This window comes from Parasteatoda tepidariorum, chromosome 1 (genome assembly GCF_043381705.1).
Source record: "Parasteatoda tepidariorum isolate YZ-2023 chromosome 1, CAS_Ptep_4.0, whole genome shotgun sequence".
Lineage (NCBI taxonomy): Eukaryota > Metazoa > Arthropoda > Arachnida > Araneae > Theridiidae > Parasteatoda > Parasteatoda tepidariorum.
The window spans coordinates 58,240,758-58,265,347 of NC_092204.1; the positions used below are offsets into that span (position 1 = coordinate 58,240,758).

The window sequence follows — 24,590 nt, forward strand, 5'->3', positions numbered from 1 at the left end:
GAAAGGATATTTTATGTTTAAAAATTTCTGCTAAGATCAAAATTTGAGTTAAAGAAACTATTTTGTTCTATCAAATATGATCCTAATTTTAATATTCTAGCATGTAGTTTTAAAATAATTTTCCTTTATTAAGGTATTTTTTATTTCATCAGCAGTAATGAAAAAGTAATGCGTTCAAAATCTAAAAAACATTTTGGAAGATTAAAATTTTAAGTACTATGCTTAAATCTAAACAAAACTGGTTACATGAGCTCCTTAAGTGGTAAGCAGTTTTTAGTAGATCACAATAACAAAGTTGTCGCTTCCATTGTTAAAAGTTACTCCTCCTAATTCCAAACTTTCCAATTTTAACAGTTGTATCAAACAACTGTCCAACTGCTCATATCAAACAACTGTTATTTCCATTTTATATATTTTTGAAGGTAAAGCAGTTTTTAATCATGTAGGATCATAGAAACATTTTTCTTTAACACTAGATTTTCCAAGGAAGTCATTTTAACTGCTTTTTAATTAGAAAAGCAATGATGTATATAATAACACAATTTCTTAGAATTTTTTGGCTTTTTTTACAACATGTAATTTTTTATTGCTAATATTTACTAATAACTTGTTATATAACTGTAAATAATATACAAAATATTAAAAATTTATTTTAAACAAATTTCTTTACACATTATTTATTCTTTTACAATCCAGTCATTTTGACTGCTTATGGGCAATATAGATATATACTAAGTCAGTCTTTCTAGTTTCAGTCTTTCTAGTGTTAAACTTGACAATATTTTATCTTCAAATATTTATTCGACATTATATTACTAAATTGAATTTATTAAAAAAAAATTTTTAGTTGGAAATTAAATGCTTGGTGGTTGATAAAAAGTTTTTAACTCCTTTATTTCTCGATTTACAATGGAAGACTCAAATTTTGCATTATAGTGAATAAAACTAAAATTTTTCGATTAAATAATGCTTTTTGGTGATGATAATTTGGAGGTATTTTGTGAAACCTTTTTGATTATCTAATTTATAACGTTAATTGAGATTTTTTAGTTTTTACTGTTAATGTCACTTTGTTAAAATGTGAATTTTGTATATGTTATTCATGTATGATTCTTAACTTATATTTACTCCATTTGAGTATGCGGTTTTATTGACCATCATAGCGAATTGTGTGGTTTTGGCCTTAGAAGAACACTTGCCCAGGCAAGACAGAACTCCACTGGCACAAAAGCTTGTAAGTATAATCATGATTCACTGAATGGCTACTTTATAATGACCACCACCCCCAATGTTGTGTCACCGATCTCCTTTCAAATAAGTCTTGATTGTTCTTGGGGTGGACTCTGTGAAATATTTAACAGTCATTTGATGTACAGTGTGCAAGAAAATTCCTATTATTATTTTAAAGAAGTCCTATATTAAAAGTTCGATTTCTCAAGTACTATTTGACCGATGTCGTTCAAATTTTGTAGTTTGCCATGCAAAATTACCTTTTTTAAACTGATGTTAAGATTTATATTCCTTATTTTTTTTAAATGAAATAATAAAAAATTATTAATTGTTATTAAAATTATTATTATTATTATTGTTATTATTGTTGCAAAGAATGTTCAATTCGCTTAGAAAATTCTCGACATAGGACGAAATACGCAATGAGTAAAATTAACGTTATGGGTCCCAGCTTTGAACTGTTCTCCTGATTGGGACCATGTTTCCCAGATTGCTGTTACTCTCTATATTTTGAGGGTCAGGAATCATAAACCTCAAAAAAAGTGTATGCTTAATTCGATGAAGTACGTTTTTCTGTATGATTTCATAACTTGAAATATCGTCCAGACTAATTAATTAGCATATTTGAGATACATGAAAATCCAATCATTAGAACAAAAGTTATTTGAGGTAGCTTATTTTTTTTTACGCACTGTACATTTATGACACTTTTTAATAGTGTAAGAATAGGTGCTTGTTAATTTAGAAGACGAATGGCTCTTTTAATTTCATCCTACAAATGAATCAGATTAAATAAGATTTAAATCTGGAAAAAAATATATTTTTTATTCTATTATGTTTAGAGACTTCTTTTTCTTTTACATTTTAGAGGTTTTTGAGATTCAGGCGCCGGCCATGAGTGATGTGCCAATATATAATATTTTTTTTTCCCAATATTCCTTCTTCAAAATCCAAAATATTTTTCAATATTTTTGACACCTCCTCCTCTTTTATCACAAAAAGGTGATACTTCACCATACCCACTACCCTCTTTTTGTTGCATGTAACGCTATATTATATAAATATTCCATAGTAGCTCATAAACAATTACAAGTAAAAATCCTAATTCAAATTTTATTTTAAGATATTTATGATCAACATTATGATTCACAAAATGGAAATCCCTATTATGTTTTCAAACCAATCCTACATAACTACAGCAGTGTGTTTATATCACATTTTCTTAGTGAATGCATAACTCATCATTAGGGTTAAATCATCAGCTATGACAAGCCTTATCAGCGAGGTTATCTAATAGAGACTTATATGTCGAGGAAATGAAGTTCCTAAGCATACACACTACATTAGTCTCTTACGGAAAAAGCATATGGACATAAAATTGTTAAGTGCTCAAAATAAGGTGGTTACTCACATATGTGTAATCCATTATAATAATAATTTATCATATTTTTTGTTTTATGAATAAAATTTCATAATAATGTATCTTCAAAGGAAAATTTAATTGTGTTTTTGTTTAGATATGTTTCACAAATTCACTAAAATATGATTTTTTTAATTTAAAATCTAACTTTTCATCAAAACAAATTTACCTTATATATTAGTTTATTAATACATTGCACCGTTTTCAACATTATTTAAAAAGAAAACTAAATGAAGTACTGTCAAAAATATGAAACACATGATCAAAGTATACTATAGATATATAACATAATCGAATATTTCTTTTAAATTTGTTCCCGATATCACATATTGCATGTTCCATAAATTTACATTATTTAAATTACTATACATTTTCAAAAAAATTTATTACAAGCTCAAATATGAACATCACAAACATATATTACATCACAAACTAATTCTATAACTATTCACAAACATATAGTTATTTTGCTTATAAGTAGGACGTTTTAATTGATTTCAATTTGTTGACTTTAAGGAATTACTTCCTTTGTTTTTCTTCTAAAATTATTTATCTATGTTTCTAAACATGTAAATATACTAAGAAACTATTTACAGTTTTTAATATTTTTTATTATTATGTAATAACTTGTTTACAATCATATGATTATGATGAAAAGTTTAAAATCTTGTTGTACTGAGCAAAATATAGCAATATTTTTTTTGTTTTAACATTTTTTTTTCAAATTTACTTCTTAAAGATGTATTTTGAAATAAATAAAATATACCAATATTTCTAAAAGGGATAGGGTATACTTTGGACCAAAAAAGGACACAAAGTTGGTGTAATGGGGCCAAAAATGGCTTATTTACACCAGAATATCTAAAAAGAATAGGGAACACTTTGTGTTATGTAGCCTAGAGCCAAAAATAGTCAATAACAACGTTAAAAAAAATCACAAAAATAGACATACTGTAGTTACGGTTCTATTAACTGGAACCTTCCTCAGTGTCTATAAATCGATGCTATATATTTTGTTTTTAGACACTGAGTAAGGTTCTTGTTCATAGAACCGAAACTATAGTATGACCATTTATGTACGTGTTATTTGTATAGTATGCCCTTTTCTGCTTTATTCGCATTATTTTTTCGTTTTATACTAATATTTCATATACATTACTTTCATTATTAAAGAATCCAGTTATATGCTAAGATATATAAAATACATCAACAATTTATTTATAATATTTGTTTTTCTCTCACAGGAGACAACGGAGCCATACTTTTTAGGAATTTTCTGCTCTGAAACTTTATTAAAAATATTAGCTTTAGGTTTTATACTTCACAAAGGGGCTTATTTACGAAATATTTGGAATATTATGGATTTTGTTGTTGTAGTTACCGGGTAAGTTTACAATTCTTGATTTATCTGTACCAACTGACATTTAATATAAGAATCTTAATATTCTTTTATATTTCTATTCTCTTTACTATTTTTATTATTGGATGACTATATTTTTGTTGCACTTTTATCATGTATTCTTTAAGTTTTACTTCTTCGCTTTCTTATCCTTTCTCTGAAAACCATCAGCAATACGAGAGAGCCTAGTTTAATTTTTTCACCAAGTATGCTTAATTAAATAATCTAATTAATTTTATTTTGAAGAAAGGCGATAATTAATTTAAATCTCTTACATTTAAACTCGTTTATGTGTTAGTAATAATTTTTGCAAAACTTATTCTTCCTAAATATTTTTTTTCTCTTTTCATTTCATTCCATATATCCAAACTACTGACTTTAGTGAAACATTTTTAATATTTCTGTTTACAGAAGCTTTTGTGCAAATTTAATTTTTATGTTTTGAATTTAAACATATTATTTGTGAAACATAAAATGACAATTGTTAAATAAATGAGGCGATTTTGCAAATCACTCGTGATTTGTGAATTTTCAATCACTTATAATCATACAAATAATGTTTCTACCGGTCCCTATCATGATTTAGCTTTCTTTCTTGTAAGGGTTTGTTTCTTAAAATTAATTTTACACACATGAAATATTTCTATAACTTTAAGTGAGAATGTGCTCAAAAATAATCGTTTTATTTTTGTACAAATTTTATCGATCCTCATAAATATAAAAGATAAATAAAAGAATAACAGTAAAAATTGGAAGAATATACTGTTAAAAACATCAGAATTTTGTGAATCATTAACGCAAATCATTAGGAAGAATCATAAATATTTATTCTGTGATCAGAATCAGTACTAATTAAAGTAAAGAATAAATATAATTTCTGCGTACTGAAATTATAGGCGTAATCGTTACTAATATTGCTTAACAACTGTTAATTATTATTACACGTGACTTCCAGCAATCATAAATGTTGTGTGATTAATTTTATTTTCAAGCTTCAGAAATTTTGAGCAAAATTGCTACACTAAAAGGTTAACTAGTTGTGCCGTAAGAATTAAAAATTAAGAGATATACAAATTAAGTACTCTTTTAATAATGGAAAATGTTAATAAAATATATTTTTGAAACGAAACGTTTCTTGAAGTCTAAATCCCCATTCCTAAATAAATAATGGAAATGGAAATCACAAAAGGGTGGTATTAGTAGTATGAAGTACATTAGTTAAGCGAAGAAATTTTTGCATATGAAGATTCTCGATTCATCAAAGCGTATTTGACTTAGTATTTCATTAAATGTTTAGCTTTCCAAACTAAATGTTCGACTTTCCAAAACTCCTTTTCATGTATCTGAAAATTCTAATTGCAGAGTAAATAAGTTAATAAATTAAAAGCAGTGGAAGATTATATTTCAATTAAAAATTTATAAATACTATGCAAGCAAGACAGCACCATGATGGAGTTCGTATATTTAATGAGAGTTACGACAAGGAGCTTTAAAATCGTCCAAATTGGGGTTGTTAAAGAGTAGAATGGCGTAATAAGTTACCACGCTTGGCGACATTTTGCTTAAATCTCATTTTCTTTTTTCGCATTAATTTTGTATTCGCTATATTGATCAATATTTCCTTCCATTTTTTTTACCAGATGCGAAATTGGAAAAAGTATTGATTACTTATATTCAACTCTTTAAATATAAAAATATAACTTTACTTTGAGTTACACTTTATGATCATTTGCACAATTTTAAAATAACTTTTTAGCAAAAATTTTATATTTTATCGGAAATGTAAATTTTTTTCGGCATGCTCTGTAAAGAAATTCCGCATCAAATTACGGGGGAAAGTTTCTGCACTCAGAGTGCTGGTAATTTTTATTGAAACTTTTTATGGAAAAAAAATTCTGATATAATTTTTTGATCGTAATTTTTACAATAATAATTGATGTATAATCACTAAATCACTCTAATTAAGTTAACATTACTGACAAAATTGCGGTATTATATTACACGTTAACAAAGGGTTTTACGGTGAAATGGATACGGATGATGCACACAAAATGCCGGTACTTTATGCCGTAATTTGTGCCGAAGTTCTTTACAGTGTATAACATAAATAACTTGATAATAGTACCAAGCATAAATATCATAGTTTTTAAAATCTGCACGACTCGCCATTAAAATTGCTATGCCTGGAAGGAATGCAAATAACAGAATGATATTTATTGGAAACATACATTATAGTTGGAAGAACAAGTGATTAAATTTTCAGGATATTTGGATGTATAGATCCTGAGGAATCAGTACTCAGAGCAGCCTTCCCTGGCAGCAATATCAGCAGTTATTCTCCTGGGCATCGAGTCGAACAGAGATTGGATAGCATGGACGGGTACAGCATTCCATGCAATTTCAACATTACGCCACAATTCATCGATCGTAGTGACTGACGAGTGGTGGCGGACCAGACGTTTTCAATTGGTAAGAGATCGGGAGAACGTGCTGGCCAGGGAAACAGGTGAACATGTTCTGTGTCGAGGAAGGTCAGGACAGTGCGGGCAACATGTGGTGGGGCATCGTCCTGCTAAAACGCAGCGTTATGGATGCCTCGAAGATAAGGCAGAGCAACTGCCCCTAACACATCATCAATGTAACGGCTACTCTTCAAAGTTCGGGCAATGCGAACAAGAGGTGTTCGCAACGAGTATCCAATGGCACCCCATACCATTACCCCAGGTGATGGGCCAGTACGACGATGTCGAATGCAAACTGACAATGAACGCTCTCCACGATGTCGCCAAACATGGATGTGGCCATCATGATACTGTATACAAAACCTGGATTCGTCTGAAAAGACGACGTGATGCCATTCCTGCATCCAGGTTCGTCGTTGATCATACCATTGGAGGCGCTCCTGTCTGTGATGCAGCGTCCACGGTAGCCGAAGCCTTGGTCGCCGTGCTGACAATCCATGCTGCTGCAAACGTCGCAGAACTGTTCGTGCAGACACTTGCTGTCTTGCAAATGACCCCATTTGTTAAATCAGAGTTCATGACGTAGCTGTACGATCTCTTAGGTTATGTAGAGAACATGCCTTTCTTTTCGGCTGTTAGTGATGGGGGGTATCTGAGATCCTGCATGGCGTTCCATATGATCGTCATGAACCCATCGTTTCCATATTCTTCTAACAGTCATGGGATCTCGATCAACGCGAGCAGCAATACTTCGGTTTGATAAACCAAAATTCCGCTAGGCCACAACACGTGCTGGTAGGCATTTCTCCTTCTTACACGAGGCTTATCAAAAACTTTTTTACCCAAGAATAGCACTCAAATTCAATTTCTGCTTAAGAAACTTACCGTCAAACCTTTTTTTATACACATTGTAGGTGTCGCTATCACCTCTTGCTTTGTATGAATGCACTGATAAGTTAATCATTTGCATACCACAACATGCCTTATCCGTCCTGCAAATTTCACGTTCGTGGTGAGTCACCTTCCTGGTGTTAGCAATTTTAATGGCCAGTAGTGTAATTATCATAAAGCATATAGTTGTATTAAAACAATTTTTATTAAATTAATACTTTGTATAGTCTAATTTTTTTTTTATAAAAGCAAGAAGAAAATGCGTGTTGTAGTTCCGAGATTCACCTTGTTAATTCAAAGGAAAATTTTTGTTTCTTTTCTGTCACAGATCTGTCGTAACTCTCCAAAGTATATTTTAATTAGAAACACCTAATCTATTGTATTGATAGTCCCTTCTATTCATTAAATTTATTTGTATTAAATTAATTTTCATTAAATTAATTTTCATTAAATTAATTTTTATTAAATTAGCTTTAATTAAATTAATTTTTATTAAAAGTTAATTTTTATTAAATAATTTTTTTCTAAATTAATACTTTAATAGTCTAAATTATTTTTATAAAAGCAAGAAAAAATGTGTGTCTGTAGTTCCGGAATTCTCCTTGTTAATTTAAAGAAAAAATTTTGTTTCTTTTCTTTTCAAAAAATTTTGTCTCACAGACTGTTACAGATCTGTCAATTGTAACTCACTAATGTATATTTTAATTAGAAGCTCCTGCTGTATTCTATTGATAGTCCTTTAGATTTTTTATATCATTAAAAATATGTAACTGCTGACAAGTAACAAAAGTAAGATTTCTATTATTTGTAACTGTTATAGAATGTAACTGTTTATAAGTGACGACGATTTTCTTTATCGTTAAATAACTAAATTATTAAAATTGCACTTTATAAACCTTCTATTTTAAAATTAAACATTTTTGTAAGGCAAACTTTAAACTTTTGTTAACACTACACCTGTTTTTGAACTTTACATTTCTTGACACACTGTTAGAATTAAATCTTTCATCGATAAAATATTTGGATAAACTGTACTGCTATTGTGAAAAGTTATTTAAAAGTTTGTAAAATGTTTATTAAAATGTCAGGTAATATATTTTAACACAATGAATTGAATTAAGCTAAATATTTATAAAGTATAACCATTTTTCTTTTACCTTTTTTAATTGAAGCTTGAAGAATGAAATTTAAAAATTTTAACATAAACACTTCATCCTATTTTCAATTGTGAGTTTTTATTTGGCACTGCATTGCTCTCTTTTTGCCGATGCCTGTAAAATTTTTAATCGTGCATACTTTTCCATTAATGCCTTGGATTCCCTAAACTATATTAACTTAGATATTTATAGTACTTAAAAATATACTAGTTAATTATTTTTACTTGTGTTTTCTGAAACAAAATGCAAATAAATACTTTACTTTGCTAATAACTTTTTCAAGTTTAAAAACCACATAATTTAGAAGAAATAATAAATTTCAAAATCTTATAGTCACTACTTTTGTGATTACTTTTACATGTTTGTTAAAGAAAATCAATATCTGAAATAATAATTAATTGCATATGAAATTTAAACAATAACCGTTATTTTGTACTAATTTCCCCTGAACAATTTTTCGATAAAATAGTTTTTAAGGAGGTTACTCTTTTAAAAAAATTTTAAAATTTGTCAATTCAAAAATTAAACATATTTTTCAGGGTGATTACTTTTTTACAGCCTTTTTATGGTGTAATTTTTTATAAAACTTTATTGATTTTCTCAACTTAATGTGACACTTTTGATTTACTTTTAATTTTATTACAATAAGAGTGATGTTTTACTAGGAATATTTTTACTAGTAATATATTTACTAGTATACTAGTAATCAATATTTTAACATCTTTTGCGCTAATTTTTATTGGATTTTTATCATTTGAAAAATAATAATTTGAAGTTTTTTTTGTCATGAACACAACGGACAAAGCCTTAGTCACCCTTAAAGTACTGTTTAATACCATGTAGCCGAGTAATAAGTGCGTCCGTAAGTTTTTACATAAAATTAAAATCTGTATGGTGTTTGATCGCGCAAGTCTAACTGCTGAATTTGGCATTATACCCATTGTTCTAACATGTCTCTCACATTTTCTTTGGGGTGCAGGTCCAGTTTATTTTTCAACTCAATCTATATGCAATAGAGTGTATGGGTGTAGAGTGCGTAAGATAAATTTAAAAAATCATTCTAAATAACTTTTGTTCTAACCATCATATTTTCGCAAACTAAATGCCACTTTTAATGGTTTAAAAAGGTGACCTGTGATATACAGCAGTGCTAGCACCTGATAAAGTTACAGACACAACAGCGTACTTTCTCTGAATAATCACTCTTTGTTTTCAATAAATACGGATTTTTGACTATCGAAATATAAAAAGTAACCGCAATCTGGAACATATAATTCTAAAAGTTAGTATCACTCCAAATTGTCAATTTCATTTTTAAAAATTTCATCATGCTCGGGAAGTTTTTAAATGAAACGAAAAGTATTTGCTCACAATTATAAATTTCGTTTGTAAAAATGAATTGTATGTAAAAATAAAATTTTAATGATTATTTATTATTAATTTTTCAACAAGGGACAAAAGCTTTTTGAATTTGAAAGCATACAAATTTTTACACAATTTTAAGTGACAAATACCTGAACAAATTCATATACAATATGTGAGCGAGTTTGTAAGTCATTTCGTATTTTGATTCTTGCATTTTTTTAGAACTATTTGACCAATTTCGTTTACATTTTGCAACTTGCCATTTGAAACTACATAACTTAAAAATGTGTAAAAGTTTGTAGACCTAACCATTCGAAATATTTCCAACCATTATTAAATAAAATAATAAACATTATTAAATTGTCTTTAGATAACCAAATTTTACAATTGTTTTGGGGGGGGGGGAATTGATTCACTTGAAATTTTTCTGAGAGTAAGCAAGTAGGTAAAATTAGAATTTAGGGGTTGCTAACTTTCGACAGCACTCCAGACTAAATTTTTGAGGTCGCTCCAGATCCCTGATTTCACTCTGCCCCCCCCCCTAATATTTTGAGTGTAAAAGTATGTTCAATCAGAGACAGTATGCTGAGATCGTTTCCCTAACTTTATTAATAGTTAGAACTAATTAATTAAAGCATTTAGGGCAACCCTTTGTACCATTAAGATTGACAATTAGTTTGTTAAAATCAAATCATTGGAGAAACAGTTACTCAAAATTATATATTTTTTATTTTACACACATTGCATAAAACTATTGAAATATTTTTCCATGCCGATGTTGTTGTAGCCATCTAAAAAAATAGGCGTATCAACAGCAAATTCATCATAACGATGTTGACTGAAATGCCCCACCTGATCATCCAGAACTTTCAATTAAACATGCTTTTTCATTATGATGCTCAAGCTAACCTCAGTGAGCCAACAGACACCATAAAATTACTATTAAAAAATTTCAAAATATGCTTTTTATTATTTCTCTAAAGGTGACTAATTATTTGTCCGGTGAGCTTAAAATTTAATCCTCCTTTCAAACCATCCATTTTTTGCAATAAATTTACTGCTAAGACCTCCTTTAACAAATCATAATTTTTGAGAGATGCAGAATGAATTTTTATTCCAGAAGAAACCAATTTTTGTTCCCAAAACTCAGTAGTCGAGGTCACATTTTGACTTTGAATACAGTTAAGAAAAGTTTTGCTTGTTTCAGGATTATTAACATAACTGCCGAAGAGAGCGAAAACTTAGATTTACGCATGCTTCGATCCTTCCGAGTATTACGTCCACTGAAACTTGTGTCTAGAACACCAAGTAAGTTAAAGAGTGGGAACAGAAACAAGGAAAATAGATAGTCCTTTGGTCACACTAATGTAGCTCCCACTCACAATCATATAGTTCACAATCTCACAGTTCCTCATAATGGGTGTTACTGATAGTCCCGAATGAACATAGACAAATATCTCTGTAGTCCCTCATAGTTTTCTATCATAGTGCTTTAGAATTCTATTTGAAAGTGTGCTTTGTATAGTTCCTACAGTACTAGCCCCTCACTTAAACTATAATACTAGAAGTTATTTAAATAAAGTATATTTATAACTCTATTTCCTGTGTAAATTCTTTGATGAAATATTTATTTCAGAAAACATGGGCTTAATTGGTATTACTTGTTTGTAAAATACCCAATTTATATTTTTTCAAATGATATATTTTTAAAATATTTTTATATTATTATTAGTATAGCCTATTTATGATTGTATTTGTACGCAGGAAGATATATTATGAATGGTGTAATGAAGTGTGTCCTTTCTGTAAAATTTCTCAACATTTTGTACATTAAAATTGCTTAAAGGCATTTTTAAGCATTTTTGAGCCAAATTCCAATCTGCGCTTCGTTTAATTTTTTTTTAATCTGTCATTCTTTCCAAGTCCCCTTTTAATAATTTTAATTGACATTTTAAAATTGTACGCATGAAGTTACACGCATTTCATACTTTAATTCTATACTCTAATTAGAATCGAAGAAATATTTACGCCTAAACGACCTCCACAAACACAAATTCACTTTTAGAATCATAGCCTTGTAATACTTTTGAAGATTTTTCGTAATTTATTTGTAATTTTGAATTTTTCATAACATTCGCTTATGCTTTTCATTCTTTATTATTATTGATAAAATTTTCATTGTTAATAAAGTTTAAAAAAAAATAATTCGTATTTAATCATTTAATTACGCAGCTGTTTGCAAAAAAAATTTATAATATTTTATTGTGCCAACAAAACAAGTACAAAAAAGAGAAACTAACTTTCACGGCAAACTTCATCACGCATCCTACATTCTACTTAGTTAAAATTTATGTAGTTAAAATCTACTTCTGTAGTAATGGTACATCTGCCTAGTTACCAGTAGATAACCGAATGGATGCATTAGTCACTTCTGTTGCTTGCATTTGTAATCCCTTAGCTTAGATTACCTGTAGATATCCTCCCATTTTTCCAGGTTTATAACATTCATTGTACCCCAAGACATAGATGTAGACTTGAGAACACTGAGAGCTATTAGAGTTCTGAGGCCTTTGAAGCTGGTATCTGGTATACCAAGTAAGTGTGTATTTCATGATTATGTATGAGGTGAGTTTCTATTATGTGCTGCCCTCTGTTGTTATTATTATGTTTTTAACAAATTCAGCGTCTTAAGCGGATATATCTGTCGACAATACCTTAGCAATAATTGGATTGCTTTTAGGAAAATCAACGTTTTATACGAACGCATCGTTTACTACGCTTTAGCAAAATTACGACATTGTTTATGTTTTTAATTTACTCGACGTCCTATAAAGGTGTACCTGTTTACTACACATTAGTAATAATTCTGATGTTGCAATATGATTCGCAGTAATGATTCTGTCTTCACCCAATTTAAAGTCTTACACCGATCTATCCGTTAACACAGTGGTCGCCAAAGTGGTCTATATAGACCCCCAGGGGTCTATGTAACAAAAGCGGGGGTCGATGTGAGCCTGGGGGTCGATTGGGGATCGAAGAAAAAACAATTCTTAATACGCAAATCCCTCATACCTGATAGTCATTATTAAAACTTTTATATATATACAGGCCATCTTCAAAAACTGAGCAACGATTTTAAACTGCGCTTTGTTGATTTGGAAAACATTGACATCCTTGATTGGATTATTGTGCCATTTTCTGCTCAGATTGAAAGCGTGGACATCAACCTGCAAGCTGAGCTTGCTGAATTATTATCGGATCTTGAAGCAAAGACGCTTTTTAAAAATTTAACAATATAAGCAAATTTTGGACAAATATAAATATAATGCAAAAATGTGTAAAACTCTACGAAATTGCTCAGCCATTTATGCTAGGATTTTCAAGTTCCTATATGGTTGAACCCGGTTTCAGTCTTAACTAAGTACAGAAATAAGTTAAATGTGGAGTTTCGAGGGTATTTAAGATTAAAATTGACCAATTTTGTACCCAAAATGGCGAACCTTGCAAAAAAAACACCAGGCACACCCATCTCATTCATTAAGAAACAATAAATCTGTAGTTACTTTACTTATTTTTTCATAAAACTATTGTTACACAATGTACTATTACTTTAATAAATGTTTAAAATCATAAAATAAATGAGCAAACACAGTATCTAATAGAGTTTCATTTTAATTAACAAAAAATTACTTTGCTGGGGGTCGATTGAGATTTCGAAAAAATATATAATGGTCGATGATCGAAAAGGTTTGGCGACCCATGCGTTAACACATTATCAATAATTTTGACTTAGAAAATGAATTCAGCCATTTCACCGTCATATATCCGTTTATTATACTTGTACTTTTCCAAAGCTCAGAAACCAAATACAAGTCAATAAAATATTCTGAATCATGGTCCCATTTGACCTTTCAGATTTCCTAATCACTATAATCTTGAATAACTAGTTATCTTGTTGAATACCTTTTAACTTGCTGTACAACTATTGTCAGTAATATTTCTATTGTGAATTATGCATTATAACGAAACAACTTCTTAAATGAATACATCCTTTAAGAGGCATATCCATACGAACGTATTCCCCGTCAGAATTATTGTTACACCTTATATCAATAATTCTGACTGGGAATATGCTTTTACCTAATTCAACGTCTTGTACGGATATATCCGCTTAGTGCATTTCAGTTCCTTTTCTTTGCACCCAAACTAATATAAGCCAATAAAATCTTCCCCATCGCAGTTCTTCCTCTCATGCAACTTAATTGGATTCCCCAAACACTGCAATCCTATAAATCTCAGATACCTACACGAATAACTCTTACCTGCCAATACAATTATTGTTAGCAACACTTCTGCAGTGGATTATACATTTAAGCTCAACGGTGTCTTGGGTGGATATATCTGGCCTTTTATAAAAATCTCAAAAACCAGCTATAAAGCAATTAAAAATTCCCTGTTCGGTTCTTCATCTCAATCAACTCATCAGTTCTTAATGCTGCAATAATGAAAAGTTGATCTACTACTTCCTCAAGACTATTTAACACAGAATTGTTTTAGGAATTTTTTATATAGGGTAACTTTAGGACAGATCGTAATTTTTTTCAAATCGAAAATAAAAAGGCTAAGACGAACGGTAAATTTCCCATTTTCATACACGCACTCAGCATCTTTTGAGTAAAAACAATGAAATATGGAGTTAATATATTTGAAAATAAATTTACTAGTAGTTATTTCTTTTTAATTTCGAGGAGAGTTGGCCATCCAATACAGTAAAAAAAAATTAAAATTGTAATAGGGAAAATACATTTCGTAAACTTTACCATAAATAGTTTATGATAAGTTGTAAATAATGACTTTTATTATGAAAAATAAGTAAAACGAATCTAATAAACAAAATGTAATGAACAAATTTAATCCTTCACTTTCGAAAAACTTTTACCGCAATGTTGGCAAGGTTTTTCAAAGTTTGTATATTTTTCATGGATCCATCTCATGCACCTTACGCATCTTATTCAGTCATTATTTTCAGCTGCGGTATTGTACTCTTTTTCCACAGCCAACACACTGATCTTTATGAAATTTTGCATCAGTAGAATTAGTTAATTAAAAGTCTATTTTATCTTATTCGCTGATGTAAATATCTTATTTTTTAATAGTTATAACTTGCTTATCAATTTTATCTATTTCTGAAATGGTAATTTCCTCCGTTTTACAATATTTCCAATTAAAACCATAAGTTCTTGTTTGAAACTTTTTTTCGACTGTTTTTCACATACTAATAGTAAGAAATGGCGAAATATTTAATACCCCTTCAAATTAAAAATAAACCAAAATTCGCAACTATGTTAGAAATAGTGAAGTAAGGTAGTGAATACGAAATTATTAAAACACACCTCATTTTCTTAATTTTGCTATAACTGCTTAAATTTTTTAAGACGCATCTCCTGATATGTTTGTACGTACTTATAAAAAGAAGTCATAACTCCTCGATTTCATGTGAACATCTCTCCAAAAGCAAAAGATGATATGGCAACCGAATTTATAACGTCACTTTGTCTTTGTCATTATATTATTTTGATTTTACTCAGGAACAAATATTGGACTGCATGCATGCTTTAAAAATCTATGCTAGTTTGAAAATTACATTACCTATGTTTTAGAATATGTAGATAATATAAAAACAAAATACCTTATTCACGCAAAAATTGTGACCCTTTAATGAAGTAAGCATTAAAATTTTAATTATGAACAACGCTTTGTGCAATTTAATGAAAAAATTCAACTACTTCCAATGAAAGTTCATCTGCTGTAGGCAATCGATAAATATCGGAGATATTTAGACTGGCCATCTATTCTGTTTGATCATTGAACCTAGACTTACCCTAAAAAATCAATTAAGGTTCAAGGGGTATAAAAATTCAAGAAATATCTGGTAATTCATTCTGAAATTATATATAAATATTTTTTATGTGTAAATCTTAAATAATCGTGGTTTTAACTTTAATCAAATGGCTATATTGAGAAAAAACAAAAAATTCATGTTTTAGTTAGTTTTATGAGTTTGTGATTTAGGTATGAGACAATACATTTAATACACAAATTTAATGTTTTTAATAACGCCTAATAGGTAAAACAATATTTATGCAAGGTATTAATATATGTTTCTATTTTTTCATTGTCTTTGTCAAATCTTCAGAAGAATCTATTACTTGATTTTCTGTTTATAAAATGATTCTTAAATACTTACTCAAGTCTTAATAGTTTAGATGCGTTTTAATAATTTGTTGATATTTTTGTTCCAGTTAAATATTTTTTTAAACAATTTTTTCTCATACCTTCATTTCATTGTCCTGATCTTTAAAAAAAAAATTTTTTTTTTCGATTTTAATTTACAGTAAAAATTAGGAATTCAGAATTTATAATGAAAACCATCAAATTCTTAAATTTGGTAGCAATGCCAATTTTAAATTATTATATAAATTGTTAAAAATTGTATATATATATTATTATAAATTGTTAAAATGTGATATTATTGACATGACATTTTCAGCATTTTTAGTTTGTGATACGAATGTCTTTAATTATAACCATCACCTTAATAAAACTTTAGAAAATGACAATAATTAAAGTGCGTAACTATTAAAACTGCATAAAATAACTATTAAAAGAAATTTCTTTTATTTATACGCCATATTTCCCTGACAATTAAAAATCTCAATTTTAATATTTAAATAAGGTTGTAAACAGAGATTGCCACCATTTTGTTTGAAATTTATTTAATTTGGGGACAAGTTTTTTTACCACTTAAATTGCAAGAATTTTAAAATTACAATTTCTAATAACTAATTGAAAACAACCTTCTCAGAAAATATGTTCAAGATTCAAATACTTATTTTGCACAAAACCAACAAATGTTTGTGCTTGAGACTACTTATAGAATGTAAAAACAAGTGATTATTATTTGATACAAGGAAATGTTTTAAAAAGTTTAAGTAAGAGAAGTAAGAAACAAACTTCTTACGTCTTGAATAGTTTACTTTAAATGAACTGATATTCTCTAGCTTAATAAAATATATTTTTTTTTTACTTTTTAAAGAAAAGTAACAGAAAAGTATACATTGAAACAAAAGGCCAAAAAATTCCGAAACAATTTTTTTTTATTAATTATACTAAATTATTTAAGATTTTTCTATGCGAATATTTTGATTTTTTTTACTCAAGAATTTAAATCTTGCTAAACTCTCTTTATTAAAAATTTTAATATTTCGAATATTTTTATTATTAAATTTGTTGTAATATGCACTCTTTTTTGAATTAGTTATCTAATTTAATATATTTTAATTTTTCACTTCCAAGTCGTAAATTTCGAAATCCTTCTGTTTTTTTAACAGAAAACTAATTTGTTACAAACTTTACAAAACATATTCGAGCAATATGTTATGATCGCCTTTAATATAAATTTTCAAAATCTTTGTTAAAAATAGGGACGAAAAATTCTTCTCATTATGAATCGCAAATAAATATTAATGCAAAAAAATCTAATCTTTTCGAAATCTAATAAATCATTAGTGGAATATAACGGGATAAAAAAAACTATTTTGACTGTTTGATAAAATATCGAAGTTGTTTCTAATAACCAGTTCCCACTTCTTTGTACTCCTTCCACCAATGAAATTAATTTTTCAGACTCACTTTCTACTGTTGTGATCTGTTAACTTTCGATAGCTCTCAAATAATTTTTTTTATATCAGAATTTGAGACCTCCAAAGCGATGAATTTTTCCTTTTATTTTTGATGAGAATTTTTCAAATATATAGTAAAGGTGGTCTACATCATACATACATACATACTTATATCAAAGGTTGGCAAAATCATACATATTTATATCAAAGGTTGGCAAAAAGCATATTTTTTAAAAAATCAAAAATCCTATTCTTTACTTAAATCGGAGTTTCTTTTATTTAAAGGAGATTAATTTTACATTTCAAGCAGATTTTTATCATTTTTAATTAATTTTACAATTACCAATCAAGGCTCTGATGAAATTTATTAATTATACTTGATATTATTCAAAAACATTATAGGTAAAATATTCAACATATACAACTAAATAGTTAAAATAATTACAAACAAACCCCTGAATAAATAAAATCATAGCAATTTTTGTTTCATCTCAGCACTCCCATGAATTGTAATTAAATTTCATTACTTATGTTCACTAACTTTTTGCTTAATGTCCTTCAAAAATACTTGTATTTAAATAAACTTAAAACTAAATTTTTATTATTAAAACATACTCATTAAACACCAAATTATTTCACATACAGCTAATGGCAAATTCAAAGTTAAAATTTTCACAACCAATTTTATCCACCTCTTTTTTAAAGTTATTTTTTCTATTTATCAACCTATTTTGAACGTCAAACAGTAATATAAATCTATCCCCTTATCAGTTCTCTTTATTTGTGTGTCCTGATAATAACTGCATTATTAATGAAATCTGACATTTAAAAAAATCCCAACCATAAGAATAGACAAACCATAAAATATTCGCACGAAACCAAAACTTTACAAATCAACTAGATTCTATGATAAATTCTTTTCTTTATTTTAATCAATCAAATAAGATCAGAAAATCATACTGGCTAAAGTGTTGCAACTTTTAAAAATCCTCCAAGCAGGATCATCTTTAAGTTGCATCACACATTCGTTATATTTTCACCAACAATTGGATACTTGAAAGTAACGTCATCGTTGGCAAATCGTGACATTTGTCAATTCAAAAGCCAATTAGGTTCAACACACACGTGTGACGTTATAATCAGGATTAGAGTTATCCAATTAAATCTTATTGCAATCACATGGTTAGGCTACGGCTCCTATACTATCAGAGCTGACCTATCAAGCAATATTGTAGCAAACAAGTTCGCAAGTTAATGTTACGTCAGTATTGTGTTCTTTGCTCCAAAAATAGATGATAAGTCGGCCTGTCTAATTCAGGGGCTTTAGGTTGGGCATAATCACTTGACTTCTTTTTAAGTTGCAAGTACTCACTTGTAACTCATACCGTTACCTCTGTGTTGTAATCTATTCTCATAGTTATCTATATCGAAAGACAAATCATCCATCTATACATGGACACACTTAAAAATATTCCAGTACAGAATTTTCTGAAAATTTATCCAACCGACATTTCTGTTTGTTTATAAGTCAATTCGCTATAACTCGAAGTACGATAACTCGAATATTACTATAACTCGATTTTTTTATGAGGTCCCGACCCTTTTATCTTCAATTTCATGTTAATTATTCTCGATTACTCGGATTTTACTCCCTTTAACTCGATTTTTTTGGATCTCTTAAAGCAAGAAAAAAAAACTAGGAGCTGATATCTTGCCCTTTCCTTTGCAAAACACATACAATGTCTTTCGCACTCTTCATGGAGAAGCTAAAGCTGTCCCTCTTGAAGTATGTGAACAGTGGTTAAATGAAACGTTACCAAATTTACTTCAAGGATACAGTGAAAATGATGTTTTCAATATTGATGAAATGGGTTTATTTTTTAAATGTCTTCCAAATAAGACTATGATGCTTAAGGATGAAAACTGCTCAGGGGGCAAAATGTGCAAGGAACGTTTGACTGTCCTAGTAGGAGGAAATGCGTCTGGGACAGAGAAATTGCCCTTACTTGTTATCGGAAAATACCGAAATCCCCGATGTTTCAAGAATGTAAAAGCGTATCCTTTGGATTACAAGTCTAGCAAAAAGTTTTGGATGACATCAGCTTTATTTGAAGACTATGTAAGAAAATTGGATCGGAAATTCTTCGCTAAAAAAAGAAAAGTGACACTCTTAATGGATAAATGCACAGCGCATAGTGATCTACCTAATTTGAAGGCCGTAAACTTGCAGTTTCTCCCGCCAAACACAACAGCAAAGTTGCAGCTGATGGACCTTGGTATCATAAAGTGCTTCAAACAGTCTTATCGTAAATGGCTTGTCAGAAAAATGATTAATAAGCATTAATTAAATAATCCGACAATATTTTGAAAGTCCAAAACCGAAACTAACGGTAAGTCGATCTTCCGATATGTCGAAGTTTCTCGTCAGTCATCAGATTCGAGTTATCGCGAATTCACGTACCTGGAAATTTCTGGAAGGATTTAAACCAAAACTGGAAGATGAGAGAATTAGCTTACAGATCTAAACTTACAGAAACGGGAAGAAAAAAAATAAGAGTGCTTAATTGAGTAAGGGGTAAAATAAAAGAGATAGGGAGAGAGAATGAGTGATGAACAACATCACATATGTTCATAAATTACATTGTATAAAAAACACGTTTGTGATTTTATCATTCTGCATATTCATTAATTTCAAAATATTTATTCGTGTATTATTTTTGTAGGTCTTCAGGTAGTTCTCAAGTCTATCATCAAGGCAATGGCACCTCTACTCCAAATTGGCCTCTTGGTGCTCTTTGCCATTGTAATATTTGCTATTATAGGCCTTGAATTTTACAGTGGTGCTCTTCATAAAACTTGTTACAATATATTGGATAGATGTAAGTTCATCTTTCTATTGCTACTTTTTACCCTCTATTTCTTATTCAAGATAAGTTTACGATTAATTTATTGAAAGGTTTAAGTTATTATAATTGGTGGTGTGATAAGATTTAAATTTAAAAACCTCGAAATTTTCGACAAGCTTTTATTTAATTAGAATTTTTTTGAAATTTTACTTGTTAATTTTTGTTTACATTTAGAACCCATTCTTTAAAATTAAGTTTTTGTTCCTAAAAGTAGTTTTTTGTGTTTGTTTAAAGACTAAAATTGAAAAAAAGTATTATTATTCTCAATTCATTTTTTTCCATAAAAGGAATGTCTTAAAATCCTCTTCTTAACGGTGGTGTTGGTTTCGAAAATCTAATTCTAATGAGGTTTGTCATTGGGTGCCTCATTACTTTAATTTTTAGTCTATTTAAAAGTATTAAGAATTCATGCAATTTGTAACAGCAAAACGCATAATTTGACTCATACGTTATCGAATTATACTGCATAGAAAAGAAATACGAGGAGTGATAAATAAACATACTGACTTGTTTAAAAATATTATAAAAATCTATTTAAATCAACTCTTATTAACTTTCAACAAATTTTCATTGCCCATCCTCGTACAGTTGCTGATAATTAAATTAAATCCTCAATGAATCTGTTATTTTTGTGTTAATCTCTTATAAAAATATGGAATATATCCGAGTTTTGCATTTGCAGTTATCGATCACACTTTTTCTTCTCTCATTTTATTTTCATGTAGTTATTTTCCCCAAAAATATTTTTCTCATGCATAAATCATTGATAAATTTGTTCTGTCTTGCTTCACTATCACTCTTCGTTATCCTACTATCGTAAAATATAAAATTTTTAGACCTTCAGCAAATCTTCAATAATATTTCAGATATTTACATCACATCCTGCTATTAAAAATCGATCTAAACTTTCATCTAAAACCAATTGCCATCGAAAATGTGACATGCAAGCATTGCCATCAATAACACTGGGAACAATTTTTTTGTTGCATTTGACATGTTGGTGCCTGAAATTAGTTTAGCAAACGAATGCCTATAATTTAATGTTACTGTTGTATTCCAAATTTTTTAACTTGTGTTAAGAACTTCTCTGCAATAAAACACGTCAATTGTAAAATTTCAAAAAAAAATTTGCTACATGCACAACTATGCTTTAAAGATATTTTGTACTTAACTTTTTGTTCTTTATGTTTTTCCTATCGTACGTAACAAAACAATAGGGAAAACGTTTTTAGTGATAAAATGTATGCAATGTTATGATACTAAAAATTGCTATGGCACATCACCCTTCCTTTTTTAAAGGACAATAGAATAATTTTACAGACAGTACAATACTTGATAATTTAATTCATAATAAAATAAGGAAGTAAGGTGATCTCTATAATGGCAATTTTTTTATCATAAGAAAATGTAGTTTTTTCGCAAGTAATTATATTTCAATATTTTTGATATGTTTGTTAGATGAATTCTACCAAATCTAATGTTCCATTTCAGATGAAATTGTTACTGAGGGAGACCAAACGACCCCTTGCTACAAATACAGTGAGGACTCTATGAAAATCCCGACCGGGGCTTACATTTGCGATCCGGATAAAGCACAATGCGAAGAGGGTTGGATGGGACCTAACTATGGGATTACTAGCTTTGATAATATTTTTTTTGCCATGTTGACGGTATTTCAATGCATCACAATGGAAGGCTGGACAGCCATTTTATATTGGGTAAATATTATCTTTTTTTATTATCAATTTTAAATCTTTTTTTTTCCATTAATTATTTTATTTTGTTTAATGTTCATACTTAGTTCTGCCAATTAAAAGACATTTACAAAACAGTTTCAATGTTTTTAAGAAATGTAATGATAATTCCATTATTTTACAAGCTTGGTTTCTATTATTTGAAAACACAACTAGTTTTGCTCTATTACCATGTAAATATAATTTAAAAATAAAATTACTTCCTTTTGATGACTTGTTGATATCAAATTACATAACTCTTTTGGCGCTGCATAAATTAAGTTTTTATATTTTATTTTATAATAGTCGTTGAAGACTCGACCCAATTTTTTCGGTATACCATGACTAATGTTCAATCCCGTAGTCTTGAAATTTTGAATCCAAACCAGAAGACAAGGAAACTCTTGGCTTAAGTATTGGGAGAAATTTCCTTTCATTAAGAACTTTTTGAGGGAACCACGAAAACCTTGCTCGGCAAGGGGACGGCAATGTGACTCTAACCCATGATCCTTCTACTACTGCGGATATTGTACGTCAGCACTATGGTCGGTGCAAGCCGGATGCGGAATTCGAATTGACCAGCCATCGCTGAGATTCAAACCCGGCTCACCTCATTAGAAGGCGAACGCTCTATCCCCTGAGTCATCGCGGTTGCAGTATAAATTATATTTTATTTTATGTTATAACCGTCATTGAACAGCCGACCGAATTTTCGGTTGACCAATGTTCAACTCCGTATCTCCGTATCATGCCACCAGTTTCGTATTACAGTTACGTAATACAAAAGTAACAGTATAAATTACAGTTACACCGAGTAAAGCTTTTCATCAAATACAATTCTGATGTCTGTGGCTATATTAATCGAATAAAGTATGTGAATCTTGAAAATGACTTTTTTAAATCATTAATTAACAAAGATATCCATCTTAAAAAAGTCCCAAAATTTTAATAAACTTAACTGAAGGTTTCACATGCTCAAATAACTTTTTCAAATGCTTATTTTTGTACAATAAAAATGAACCTATCATTTATGTGTCGGAAAAAAGTACATTAACAGCATACTTAACTCTAATACTTTTACTGTAAATAAGAAGTACTATTAAAAAATAAATGTTAAGTACGAATAAGCAGTAATGTAGTTGTTTTTCAGGAATAAAAATTGATGGAGGAATAAATAATAATATTATTAACAGAAAATTATTATTATCTTTTAAGATCCTATCATATATCTTATCTGAGAACATAGTAACCTTAAGGGTGCTTAATCAGCATTTTATATTATTGAAGCTAAAATATTTACATGTTTGATTAGAAATCTTACATTCCTCGTGCATAGTTTGGCTATATAGTTTTCAATACTGTTTCACTTTTATAAATGTACTTGTATATACCTTTTAAAGAGGACGTTTTAAGATATTAAAATATGCAGCGATTTAAAAGAGGATCTATGCATCTATTTATTTATATTTAATTAATTTTCTCTGAAACAATGGTACCTCCTTCGTATATCTATAAATAATTCACAAATTTAAAATTTACATTTAGGAAATATGTCATTTATGTTTACTAAGAATGTGCACATTCTATAACTTAAACAAAATAAATTAGTACTCATTCTTCACATTAGCATTTTATATCTTTTACATATTTACCTGATTAAATTTTATGTTTTTTATGAATTGTTTTATTTTATTTTTTTCACAGACTAATGATGCCCTAGGAAGTAGCTTCAACTGGATCTATTTTGTACCTCTTATTATTCTCGGATCATTTTTTATGCTCAACTTAGTTCTTGGTGTACTTAGTGGGTAAGAATACAATATCTCTAACTATTTTTTTCATTGTATATGTAAATACAAGTTGCGTCAATTTTTTTATTTTTTTTCACTATATAGTATAAATTTTTTAATAAATATGGTGTAATTTTTCCTCTATAATTATCTATGATACAACAAGCATAAACAAAAGTTTCCTAAATGTCAAAAATAAAGTTTTATTTCTAAATAAACTATCCCATAATTTTGTTTTTTATGATTTAACAATTGTTCAAGAAAGGCAATTTTCTATGCATTTATTTAATACTATACACTGAGAAAAACTTCAGTGCATAGTTAGTTTCGAGGTAAACTAAATACATTTTCAATTACTGAACTGTAGTTATTCTGCAAAATATTATGTAAAATTGACAAAAGAAATTGTTTGAAAGAACTAGTGTGAATATATTACTAAAAAAGTGCTTGTTTATTAAACGAATTGTTTTTGCAATGAGGCCATAAACTGATTCTAATGATCATGAAAATATGTGTTGTCAGTAAATAAACAAAAACTGAATAAATAAATAAAAC

General features: G+C 28.9%; 1 protein-coding gene across 1 annotated transcript in view; it reads left to right on the plus strand.

Annotated features, from left to right (window-relative positions):
- The window catches only part of LOC107449199 (voltage-dependent calcium channel type A subunit alpha-1), a 349,547-nt gene that overhangs the window by 240,762 nt on the left and 84,195 nt on the right, over window positions 1–24,590 (plus strand). Inside the window, exons 4-9 of the mRNA XM_043053258.2 lie at window positions 1,129–1,234; window positions 3,895–4,034; window positions 12,419–12,519; window positions 20,330–20,485; window positions 22,004–22,230; window positions 23,950–24,053. Coding sequence (XP_042909192.1) covers window positions 1,129–1,234; window positions 3,895–4,034; window positions 12,419–12,519; window positions 20,330–20,485; window positions 22,004–22,230; window positions 23,950–24,053 — 834 coding nt within the window. The remainder of the gene's footprint in view (window positions 1–1,128; window positions 1,235–3,894; window positions 4,035–12,418; window positions 12,520–20,329; window positions 20,486–22,003; window positions 22,231–23,949; window positions 24,054–24,590) is intronic.